This window comes from Bufo bufo, chromosome 7 (assembly GCF_905171765.1).
Source record: "Bufo bufo chromosome 7, aBufBuf1.1, whole genome shotgun sequence".
Lineage (NCBI taxonomy): Eukaryota > Metazoa > Chordata > Amphibia > Anura > Bufonidae > Bufo > Bufo bufo.
Window position 1 is genome coordinate 147,580,810 of NC_053395.1, and position 12,739 is coordinate 147,593,548.

General features: G+C 43.6%; 1 protein-coding gene across 3 annotated transcripts in view; it reads right to left on the reverse strand.

Moving 5' to 3' along the window:
* CDK15 (cyclin dependent kinase 15) overlaps positions 1 to 12,739 on the reverse strand; it is a 243,718-nt gene that overhangs the window by 175,593 nt on the left and 55,386 nt on the right. For 2 of the 3 annotated variants that reach the window (XM_040441006.1, XM_040441005.1), the window contains exon 1: positions 12,266 to 12,400. The exons of the other annotated variant lie outside the window; for it this stretch is intronic. In XM_040441006.1, the coding sequence (XP_040296940.1) occupies positions 12,266 to 12,373 (108 nt within the window). In that variant the 5' untranslated portion in view covers positions 12,374 to 12,400. Of the gene's footprint in view, positions 1 to 12,265; positions 12,401 to 12,739 lie in introns of those variants that run through there. 3 annotated transcript variants of the gene reach the window in all.

Genomic DNA, 12,739 nt, shown 5'->3' on the forward strand with positions numbered 1-12,739 from the left:
AGAACGCCTGATTGGTGGAGGTGTGGGGTGTCTCTTACACCCCCCAATCAGATTTTGATGGCCATCAATATTAAAGTATCGGAAAATCCCTTTTTATATAAAATGACTTTTATTCATAATGAATTTAATTTCATTTGTGCTGCCGAGATGTTGCATCTAAAGATCAAGAACCTCAACAATTAAACCATTAATGGAGGAGCCATGTTGGATACAGAATACTATGAATTTAAGGTAATGCATGTGCCTAGGGTCTCTTCACTACATAACTCCCATTCCTGAACCCCCTCTGAAATACGTATTATTACAGTGGAGTGCTGTTGATAATGCACACACTCATACATCATTTACTAGCAGCAAACAGCAAGATAATGAGAATACAGTATATCCTTCATCCCTCCTGCAGCTCAACAACATTACAAACTGCATCTTCCTAAGCGGTCTCACCACCATGGAAGCCCCTTTTCTGTGAGGAAAGTTATTCTGAGGCACATCTCAGTCATACAGAAGTTCATGTTCGCTATTTATTGCATTGTACATTACTATTTCAATTACACACATCAGAAACGTCACCAGGAAGGTCTAATAACTTGGGACATTACTGAAAGAGTGATAGACCACATCAAGAAGGGCATGCTAAAAGGAGAGAACTGCAGTAATCACCTACCAGAAGAAAAGTTCCTTGTAGGCATGGGCAGACTTGCCATAGACACTACAGAGAAATTTCCTGGTGGGCAGATGTCCAAAGGGCTGTCCAAGCCCTCCTCTTGGCCGTCAGCCAGGTACATAAAGATCTGATGCTCTCAGCATTAATTAAAGGGGTTATCCCATGATTAATGTAAAAAAAAGAAAATCAGACTTCCTATAGGACATGAAGATCTCTTTCTAACAAAGCTAGAACCAGCCCTGTACTGCACATGGATCCAGAGATCTCCTCATTCATTGCTCTGCTAGATTTATATCAAGCTGACAGCTCAAGGGAGTGTCTTTTCTGCTGGCGCTCAGGGGGTGTGTCCAAGCTCTCCCTATCACAGCTCAGGATGCAGCTGAAAGAAGAAACTGAGCATGTGCGGCCTTCTCAGTGAGCAGGTCAAAGAAATAAGAAAAAAATCAAACGGCAGGTGGCGCTATACAGATACATTTTATTCAATGACTCAATAGTGGCTATTGAGTATTCAGATCCAGGTGCTGGTTTGAAAACTGTAGAATATTTTTATGGGACAACCCCTTTAACCTCTTCAGGACACAGGGCGTACCGGTACGCCCTGATGTCCTGGTACTTAAGGACACAGGGCGTACGGGTACGTCATGTGTATTTCCGATCACCGCCTCCCGGCGGGCGGTGATCGGAACCCAGTGCCTGCTCAAATCATTGAGAAGACACCTCGGCTAAATGCGCGGGGGGATCCCGTGACCCCCCCCCCCCCCCCCGTGTCGGCGATCGCCGCAAACCGCAGGTCAATTCAGACCTGCGGTTTGCGGCGGCGATCGGCGGTGCCATCGGGTCCCCAAAAAATAAAGTGAAAAAAAAGTTGAAAAAATTAAGTTTTCCCCCCCAAAAATTAAAAGTTTCAAGTAAAAATAAACAAAAACGTCATTTTCCCCAAATAAAGTAAAAAAAAAATGGTAAAAAATAGGGGGGAAAAAAAGTATACATATTAGGTACCGCCGCGTCCGTATCGACCGGCTCTATAAAAATATCACATGACCTAACCCCTCAGATGAACACCGTAAAAAATAAAAAATCAAAACGGTGCTAAAACAATTTTTTTGTCACCTTACATCACAAAAAGTACAACAGCAAGCGATCAAAAAGGCGTTTGCCCACCAAAATAGTACCAATCTAACAGTCACCTCATCCCACAAAAAATGAGCCCCTACCTGAGACAATCGCCCAAAAAATAAAAAAAACTATGGCTCAGAATATGGAGACACTAAAACATTATTTTTTTTGTTTTAAAAAAGCTGTTATTGTGTAAAACTTACATAAATAAATAAAAAGTATACATATTAGGTATCGCCGCATCCGTATCGACCGGCTCTATAAAAATATCACATGACCTAACCCCTCAAATGAACACCGTAAAAAATAAAAAATAAAAACTGTGCTAAATAAACCATTTTTTGTCACCTTACATCACAAAAAGTGTAATAGCAAGCAATCAAAAAATCATATGCACACCAAAATAGTGCCAATCAAACCGTCCTCTCATCCCGCAAAAAATGAGACCCTACCTAAGATAATCGCCCAAAAACTGAAAAAATTATGTCTCTCAGACTATGGAAATACTAAAACATGATTTTTTTTGCTTCAAAAATGAAATCATTCTGTAAAACTTACATAAATAAAAAGAAAGTATACATATTAGGTATCGCAGTGTCCGTAATAACTTGCTCTATGAAAATATCACATGACCTAACCCCTCAGGTGAATACTGTAAAAAAAAAAAAAAAAAAAAACGGTGTAAAAAAAAGCCATTTTTTGTCACCTTACATCACAAAAAGTGTAATAGCAAGCGATCAAAAAGTCACACACACCTCAAAATAGTGCCAATAAAACCGTCATCTCATCCCGCAAAAATCATACCCTACCCAAGGTAATCGCCCAAAAACTGAAAAAATTATGGCTCTCAGACTATGGAAACACTAAAACATGATTTTTTTTTTGCTTCAAAAATGAAATCATTGTGTAAAACTTACATAAATAAAAAAAAAGTATACATATTAGGTATCGCAGCGTCCGTGACAACCTGGTCTATAAAAATATCACATGATCTAACCTGTCAGATGAATGTTGTAAATAACAAAAAATAAAAACGGTGCCAAAACAGCTATTTCTTGTTACCTTGCCTCACAAAAAGTGTAATATGGAGCAACCAAAAATCATATGTACCCTAAACTAGTACCAACAATACTGCCACCCTATTCCGTAGTTTCTAAAATGGGGTCACTTTCTTGGAGTTTCTACTCTAGGGGTGCATCAGGGGGGCTTCAAATGGGACATGGTGTCAAAAAAAACAGTCCAGCAAAACCTGCCTTCCAAAAACCGTATGGCATTCCTTTCCTTCTGCGCCCCCTGCCGTGGTGCCTGTACAGCAGTTTATGACCACATATGGGGTGTTTCTGTAAACTACAGAATCAGGGCCATAAATATTGAGTTTTGTTTGGCTGTTAACCCTTGCTTTGTAACTTGCAAAAAATTATTAAAATGGAAAATCTGCCAAAAAAGTGAAATTTTGAAATTGTATCTCTATTTTCCATTAATTCTTGTGGAACACCTAAAGGGTTAACAACGTTTGTAAAATCAGTTTTGAATACCTTCAGGGGTGTAGTTTCTTAGATGGGGTCACTTTTATGGAGTTTCTACTCTAGGGGTGCATCAGGGGGGCTTCAAATGGGACATGGTGTAAAAAAAAAGTCCAGCAAAACCTGCCTTCCAAAAACCGTATGGCATTCCTTTCCTTTTGCGCCCTGCCGTGTGCCCGTACAGCGGTGTACGACCACATATGGGGTGTTTCTGTAAACTACAGAATCAGGGCCATAAATATTGAGTTTGGTTTGGCTGTTAACCCTTGCTTTGTAACTGGAAAAAAATTATTAAAATGGAAAATCTGCCAAAAAAGTGAAATTTTGAAATTGTATCTCTATTTTCCATTAATTCTTGTGGAGCACCTAAAGAGTTAACAAAGTTAGTAAAATCAGTTTTGAATACCTTAAGGGGGGGTGGTTTATAGAATGGGGTAATTTTTGGGTGGTTTCTATTATGTAAGCCTCGCAAAGTGACTTCAGACCTGAACTGGTCCCTAAAAATTGGGTTTTTGAAGATTTGCTTCTAAACTTCTAAGCCTTGTAACATCCCCAAAAAATAAAATATCATTCCCAAAATGATCCAAACATGAAGTAGACATATGGGGAATGTAAAGTAATAACTATTTTTGGAGGTATTACTATGTATTATAGAAGTAGAGAAATTGAAATTTGGAAATCTGCATTTTTTTTACAAATCTTTGGTAAATTTTGTATTTTTTTTATAAATAAAAAAGATTTTTTTAACTTAATTTTACCAGTGTCATAAAAGTACAAAATGTGACGAAAAAACTATCTCAGAATGGCCTGGATAAGTCAAAGCGTTTTAAAGTTATCAGCACTTAAAGTGACACTGGTCAGATTTGCAAAAAATGGCCTGGTCCTTAAGGTGAAATAAGGCTGTGTCCTGAAGGGGTTAATGTAGGAGCATCAGACACGTATGCACTTGGCTGGCAGCCGTAGGTGCCTCTTGAATTCAACTCTATTGCTGTCCTCAGGATGATGATACAGTTGAATACTGTGGTGCGGGCGGCAGTATTTTGTGCTGCACTGTGGTATCCCGTTCTGCTGGGACAGTATTTTGTGCTGCACTATAGTATTTGGTTCTGCTGAAGTAGGCATTTTGTACTGCACTGCGATATTTGGTTCTGCTGGGTCTGTATTTTGTTCCCAGTCTGCCCTTGTCTGATGATCAGGTTTACACAAGCATAATGCGCCCGCAAATCCGCAATTGGGGTGATCTACGATTCTGTTTGTTTGGGTCATTCCACCAGCGGTCTGGGCCGGATGTTAGCTATAATAAGGGTGCAAAATGTATACTCGTGAAAAACTGGCCTTAGTCTACGTTTCCTACATGAACACTTTTAATATTTGATTTCTATGCTGATGTACAGGCCCAAAGCCTTAGGCCCCCTGCACACGAATGTGTGCTTCCCGTTGCCGTATTGCGTACCCGCAATACACGGGTGCCGTTACTTGGGCATTCCGCATCACGGATGCGGACCCATTCACTTGAATGGGTCTGCAAATCCGGAGATGCGGAATGGTGCGGAACAGAAGCACGGAACGGAACCCTACGGAAGCACTACGGACTGCTTCCGTGGGGTTTCGCCCTGTACTTCCGTTCTGCAAAAAGATAGAACGTGTCCAATCTTTTTGCGGAACGGACAGATCGCGGACCCATTTAAGCACGACTACGGGGTGCACACGTTCGTGTGCAGGGGGCCTTAGGTGGCACTTCTGAGAAATTCTGATGATAACAGGCCACCTATTATTTCTATAATGTAGTGTTGTAAAGGAAAGCAGATAACTAAAGATACCAACTTCCTTCCTGGCTTGTCCATCGCCTTATGTGTATGCACGTGAGGGAGGCTTGGCAATATATCTTCATTTTCTAATTTCTCCATTGGTTTTTACTCTGGTATAAAAAAATCTCATTGAGAGCGACAACACGCTTGTGATTGATCAGTTATCGGCTTGGTGTATAGCCACTTTTGAACCAGTCATGTGTCACATACAGTCAATGACAGATGTTACATCACTGACACTGTGGCTTTACAACACCAGGAGCACTGAGATGACTGCGTTTTTTATTATAACCATTGATTATCATTAATAGATTTAATTCCCTAATTCCAGAAAACCCCTTCAAACTTTCTTCCCAGGAAGGTATCTTTCAGTCCTACTTCCCCCCCATTTTATATCTTCTGTATACAAGAACCTGCAATTAAATTCCTGACCATTCAATGGTTATACGTGTGTGGAATAAATCTACTAGAGTAAAGTAATAAATAACTTAACAAATTGTGCAAAATATACAAAAAACACACATATCTCTTGTTGCTGTTATGGGTAAAAGGGACAATTTATCAGAGTTGCAAAAAGGGGTGATTATTGGCTTTCAGGCCCAGCGTGGCAGTATTTCTGAAACTGTGCAGTTTGTGAACTGTTTATGTGCTGTTGCGGTGAGTGTATGGTGAGTGGACAAATGGCCGAATTGTGAATAAATGACAAGGAAACTGCAGAGCACCAGGGGAGTAGCTATTGGGGAAGCGGCTGCTTTGGGGCCCGAACTCAGAAGGGGCCCACCCAGGAGGAGAACTAAAAGATTTCATTGTCAAGGCCCCTTAAACAGTATTATACAATGACATTATACACTCACCTAAAGAATTATTAGGAACACCTGTTCTATTTCTCATTAATGCAATTATCTAGTCAACCAATCACATGGCAGTTGCTTCAATGCATTTAGGGGTGTGGTCCTGGTCAAGACAATCTCCTGAACTCCAAACTGAATGTCAGAATGGGAAAGAAAGGTGATTTAAGCAATTTTGAGCGTGGCGTGGTTGTTGGTGCCAGACGGGCCGGTCTGAGTATTTCACAATCTGCTCAGTTACTGGGATTTTCACGCACAACCATTTCTAGGGTTTACAAAGAATGGTGTGAAAAGGGAAAAACATCCAGTATGCGGCAGTCCTGTGGGCAAAAATGCCTTGTGGATGCTAGAGGTCAGAGGAGAATGGGCCGACTGATTCAAGCTGATAGAAGAGCAACGTTGACTGAAATAACCACTCGTTACAACCGAGGTATGCAGCAAAGCATTTGTGAAGCCACAACACGCACAACCTTGAGGCGGATGGGCTACAACAGCAGAAGACCCCACCGGGTACCACTCATCTCCACTACAAATAGGAAAAAGAGGCTACAATTTGCACGAGCTCACCAAAATTGGACTGTTGAAGACTGGAAAAATGTTGCCTGGTCTAATGAGTCTCGATTTCTGTTGAGAAATTCAAATGGTAGAGTCCGAATTTGATGGCTACTTCCAGCAGGATAATGCACCATGTCACAAAGCTCGAATCATTGCAAATTGGTTTCTTGAACATGACAATGAGTTCACTGTACTAAAATGGCCCCCACAGTCACCAGATCTCAACCCAATAGAGCATCTTTGGGATGTGGTGGAACGGGAGCTTCGTGCGCTGGATGTGCATCACTCAAATCTCCATCAACTGCAAGATGCTATCCTATCAATATGGGCCAACATTTCTAAAGAATGCTATCAGCACCTTGTTGAATCAAAGCCACGTAGAATTAAGGCAGTTCTGAAGGCAAAAGGGGGTCCAACACCGTATTAGTATGGTGTTCCTAATAATTCTTTAGGTGAGTGTATACAGTGACAGTATATACAGTGTAGGAAACGGAAGAGGCAGCTGCTGGGCCTGGTCTGAGACAGTGATCTTTACTAGCCACAGGAGTGAGGGCTGCATGAAAGGAAGGGGTTACGACGAAGTTACTGGAGGAGGGGGGGGCATTAAAAATTTTGCTATAGGACCCAGTCATTTCTAGTTACGCCACTGCAGAGCACCACGTGCCCAGGGCGGGTTTTAAACAAAATTAAAAGCGGGGCCCCATATTCTGAAGTACTGTCACATTTATTCACTTGACGCAAAGGGAGAAGTCACCTCCGTGGCCCACGATTGGTTGCAGGCAGCATCAAAATGGATGATGACATCCAGGGACCTAAGCAGAGGTCAGAGAGCACCAGAGCAGAGAGCCAGTGTCAGCAAGCAGGTAAGGCTCAGTTCACACTTCAGTTATTTGGTCAGCTATTTCCATCAGTTATTGTGAGCCCAAGCCAGTAGTGAAGCCTACACAGACATGAGGCATAATGGAAAGATTTCCTCCTGTTCTGTGTTTTTGACCCACACCTGGTTTTGGCTCACTATAACTGATGTAAATAACTGAAGTGTGAACTCAGCCTAAGGGCTCGTGCAGACGGCCGTTGGTCGTCTGCAATATGTGGGCACCGACTGTGTGCTCACCATATCACGGATGCGGACCCATTCACTTGAATGGGTCCGCAATCCAGAAGGAGCAGTGTGGAACGGAGGCACGGAACCCCACTGAAGCACTGTGGAGTACTTCCATGGGGTTTCTCTCTGCGCCCCCGCACCGCAAAAAAATAGAACATGTTCTATTTTTTTTGCGGTTCTGACGGATCACAGACCTATTCAAGTTGATGGTGCCCGTGCAGTGGGAACTGCAAACTGCGGTCCCCAATGCACGGAACAGCCGGGACACATTTGTGTGCATGAGCCCTAAGTGTGCTTTTCTGTGGAACATGGTCCGTGAGATACAGGCATCCTGCTTAGTGCAGGAGTGGACGGAGTCATTGGTTGCTATAGATCATACGAGTGTATTACTGTAATGTGGTGGCGGCATGAAGCGCACGGCGTCATAGCAACCAATGACGCTGTGCGCTCCTGTACTAAGCAGGATGCCAATCTGGTATCTCACGGACGGTGTTCCACAGAGGTTTAACCCTGTTAAATAATCAGAAAACACCTGAAAATAGTCACTGTTAGGGTCCATTCACACGTCCGTTTTGGTGTTCCGCATCCGTTCCGATTAAAAACGGAACGTTATGCGGATCCATTCATTTTCAATGGAATCCGCAAATAATCGGAGAGCACTCATGGTGCTCTCCGATTCCGTGATTCCGTTCCGTTCCGTGGGTTCCGTTATTCGGATCCTGGAAAAAAAATATACCCTGTCCTACTATTTGTCCGATTTTGCGTTCCGTCATCCCATTCTAGTCAATGGATCCGTCAAAAAATCGGATGACATGCTAAAAGCATCCTCATGTCATCCAGATTTTCGGATCAGCAAAAAACAGGAACGTTTATCTGGAAAGGTAAAAATACTGACGTGTGAATGCACCCTTACCAGCGCTCTGTATATAGAGACAGCAGGGACATGTAGATAATGTGTTCTCTGCATTCAAAGTAAAAAAGTTAATAACGAATAGAAATAAATAATACAAAATAAAATGCAAGTAAGGCTACTTTCACACTGGCGTTTCTGGGTCCGCTTGTGAAATCCGTTTCAGGGCTCTCACAAGCGGCCCAAAACTGATCAGTTTAGCTCCAATGCATTCTGAATGGATAGGGATCCGTTCAGAATGCATCAGTTTGGCTCCGTTCCGCCTCCATTCCGCTCTCTGGCAATGCGGAGCCAAACGGATCCGTCCGGACTTACAATGTAAGTCAATGGGGGCGGATCCGTTTTCACTGACACAATATGGTGCAATTGAAAACGGATCCGTCCCCCATTGACTTGCAATGTAAGTCAATACGGATCCGTTTGACTTAGACTTAGACTTTTTTTTTTTACAGAGTAATGCAGACGGATCCGTTCTGAACGGTTACCAGCATTTGCATTATAGGTGTGGATCAGTCTGTGCAGATACCAGACGGATCCGCACCTAAACGCAGGTGTGAAAGTAGCCTAAAATGAAAAAAAAAATGGATTGCCGGATCCGGCATCCGGCATCCGGCATTAATGCATGGTGCCGGATCCGGCATTAATGCATTTCAATGGAAAATAATGTCGTATCCGGCATGTGTTCCGGAATTTTGGATGGAGAAAATACCGCAGCATGCTGCGGTATTTTCTCCAGCCAAATACCGTAAGAGGGACTGAACTGATGCATCCTGATTCAGACTGAACGGAATGCTCTCCATTCAGAATGCATTAGAATAAAGCTGATCAGTTTTTTCCGGTATTGAGCCCCTAGGACGGAACTCAATACCGGAAAACTTTAACACAAGTGTGAAAGTACCCTTAGATAGATAGACAGAGAGACAGATAGGGGATAGATATGAGAGAGGGAGGAGGATGGTGCAGAGGACAGGTCCTGTATACCTGTATATTCTCTGCAGGCTGTCTCCCCTCCTGTTAGTCTGGGGTCTGGACTGTCCAGCTGCACCTATCAGGGCACATCAGCCAACAAGTAGCCCTTGTCATTTATTGCAGCACAGAGAGAGGAGAGAGGGGCAGTCAGCAAATATGTTAGGTCATTAGAGGGTGACATTCTGAACTCCGTGGGGCCAAGGTCTGTCTGACTGCTGTGGAGCCGGTGCTATGGATGCAGCACCCAGCTCCTCACTACAGCATAAGGACCCTGCGGGCTACAGTGGGCGGGAGACCAGGGACCATCACTGCTTGCTGTGCTGTCTGTGCTGTCTGTGCTCTTCTCAGGTGCAGCCACCAGCTCTCTTAGGCCCCTTTCACACGGGCGAGTATTCTGCGCGGATGCGATGCGTGAGTTGAACGCATTGCACCCGCACTGAATACCGACCCATTCATTTCTATGGGGCTGTTCACATGAGTGGTGATTTTCACGCATCACTTGAGCGTTGCGTGAAAATCGCAGCAAGCTCTATATTCAGCGTTTTTCACGTAACGCAGGCCCCATAGAAGTGAATGGGGTTGCGTGAAAATCGCAAGCATCCGCAAGCAAGTGCGGATGCGGTGCGATTTTCACGCATGGTTGCTAGGAGACGATCGGGATGGAGACCCGATCATTATTATTTTCCCTTATAACATGGTTATAAGGGAAAATAATAGCATTCTGAATACAGAATGCCTAGTAAAATAGCGCTGGAGGGGTTAAAAAAAAATTATAATAATTTAACTCACCTTAGTCCACTTGATCGCGCTGCCGGCAACTCCTTCTGTCTCCTTCTTTGCTGAACAGGACCTGTGGTGACGTCACTCCGGTCATCACATGATCCATCACATGATCTTTTACCATGGTGATGGATCATGTGATGACCGGAGTGACGTCACCACAGGTCCTGTTCAGCAAAGAAGGAGACAGAAGGAGATGCCGGCAGCGCGATCAAGTGGACTAAGGTGAGTTAAATTATTTTTATTATTTTTTAACCCCTCCAGCGCTATTTTACTATGCATTCTGTATTCAGAATGCTATTATTTTCCCTTATAACCATGTTAGAAGGGAAAATAATACAATCTACACAACCCTGATCCCAAACTTCTGTGAAGAAGTTCGGGTTTGGGTACCAAACATGCGCGATTTGCACTCGCGCAGAAAAATCGTGCGTTTTCCCGCAACGCCCACGCACATTTTCCCGCAACGCCCATCTGAAAGAGGCCTTACACATCTCTCTGGACAGCTCAGCAGGGGGCCCCATTTAGGGATGGGGGCCCTGGGCAATTGCCCTGTTTGCCCCTCCCTAACGCTGGCCCTGCCCGTGCCAATTATGTGAGAGGTGAACGTCGGCTATGAAGGTGCACAGAGTGGAGCAGCTCACAACCAAAATGAACCAGAGTGCTACCAGATGTGAGTCTAAAACTGTTTAGCCAACCCTACTGTGAATGGGGCTCCAAAGCAGATAGGTGATCACTGCACCTCTTCTAATGAAGTTGCATCAGCATAACAGGCTTCAGTTTTCACAGCAGTATCGAAATTGAACCTCCGCTGATTGGCAATGGGTTGCCTTCTCCGATAAGTCACGTTTTCTGCTTCATTGATCGGATGGATGTTGGCGTGTCAGGTGAGAAACATCAGAGGACAAACACCCTGTAACCACTGATGGAAGAACACAAGCGGATGATGGCAGCATTATGGTCTAGGGAATGTTTTAGTGGCATTTACTAGGCCCACTCATCCTTGTAGAAGGCACTCTTATCCAATTTGGGTATGAATCCATCCTTGTAGATCACATACACCCATACATGCTGATTGTCTTCCCTTTGGCGGACGGGATCTTCTAGCAAGACAATGCGACATGTCACATGGCTAGAAATGGTTAGAGGAGAATAACAAGACTTTCAAGTACTGCCCTGGCCCCCTAATTCCCCAGACTTGAACCCAGTTGAGTATCTGTGGTACCTCCTCAATCATCATGTTCACTCTATGGATCCTCCTCCCCACGCTCCCTCCAGCAGCTGTGGGATGCACTGCCGTCAGCATGGCTCCAGATACCTGTGACAACCTACCAGGACCACGTTGAGTCACTCCCAGCCCGTCTCTCTGCTGTAACTCTGGATATCAGCTCGTGGCCATAATAATGTGACTGTGTATATACAGTGTGTACATCACTGCATGGGAGATCCAAGCTGAAATGATCAATTGATGACCTCTAACTACAGTGAAGTTCAATCAATATCCACATTAATACGATGAGCAGCCATCAAGATTAAAGGAGTACACAGTCACATCAACACACATATATAAAGCAAAGCCTGTGTTCACGCACCAAAGCAATGCCCTATACCAGTGATGGTGAACCTTTTAGAGACCGAGTGCCCAAACTGAAACCCGAAACTCCTTTTTATTTATCGCAAAGTGCCAATACCTCAATTTACCTGAATACTACAGTCCCACATAGTATATCTTCCATATACTCTTATTATTTAGCTATAATAGCCTGCTACATTCAGTGTGCTGCCTGTGCTGTTGTTCACAGTGCGCCCTGCGCTGATGAATGGCAGGAAAAGTCTAAGGCATATTGGTACACCATAGACTTTTTCCAGGGTGCGGGTGCCCACAGAGAGGGCTCTGAGTGCCGCCCCTGGCACCCGTGCCATAGGTTCGCCACCACTGCCCTGTACAATAAGCTATTAAACATATATATATATCACATTCACATACCTCCAAGTTAGGAGACTCCTCATAGCCAGAGCAATCTTCCTGTTGACATTCAGGGGCATCTCTGCCAGACCCACAGCAAACAGCATTGACACACAGCACTTCACCCATTACCGTCTATGCTTCTCATACATTTCATTCTGCCTTGTCTTCTATTTTTCCACTACTCTATTCACATGACTCACATGACACCCCAGCTTCTAGCAAACAGACCCATGACTCAAGCTGCCTTCCTGCATTCCCTAGGATTCCAAAAACAGTTTTATGCTTATCATTTCATATGTGTCATGTATTTGCCATTACAATCTCATAGAAAACGGTATGTTTGCTTTGCGCTGTTCAATATAATTTTTGTACAAATTCTACATGCATGCAGAACATCATCCATGTAGATGTGTTGAACATTTCTTTCCAAAGCTTTGAGAATTTATATTGAATATATTCTTATTTTGTAGCTATAAAAGCCTACATGCCTAG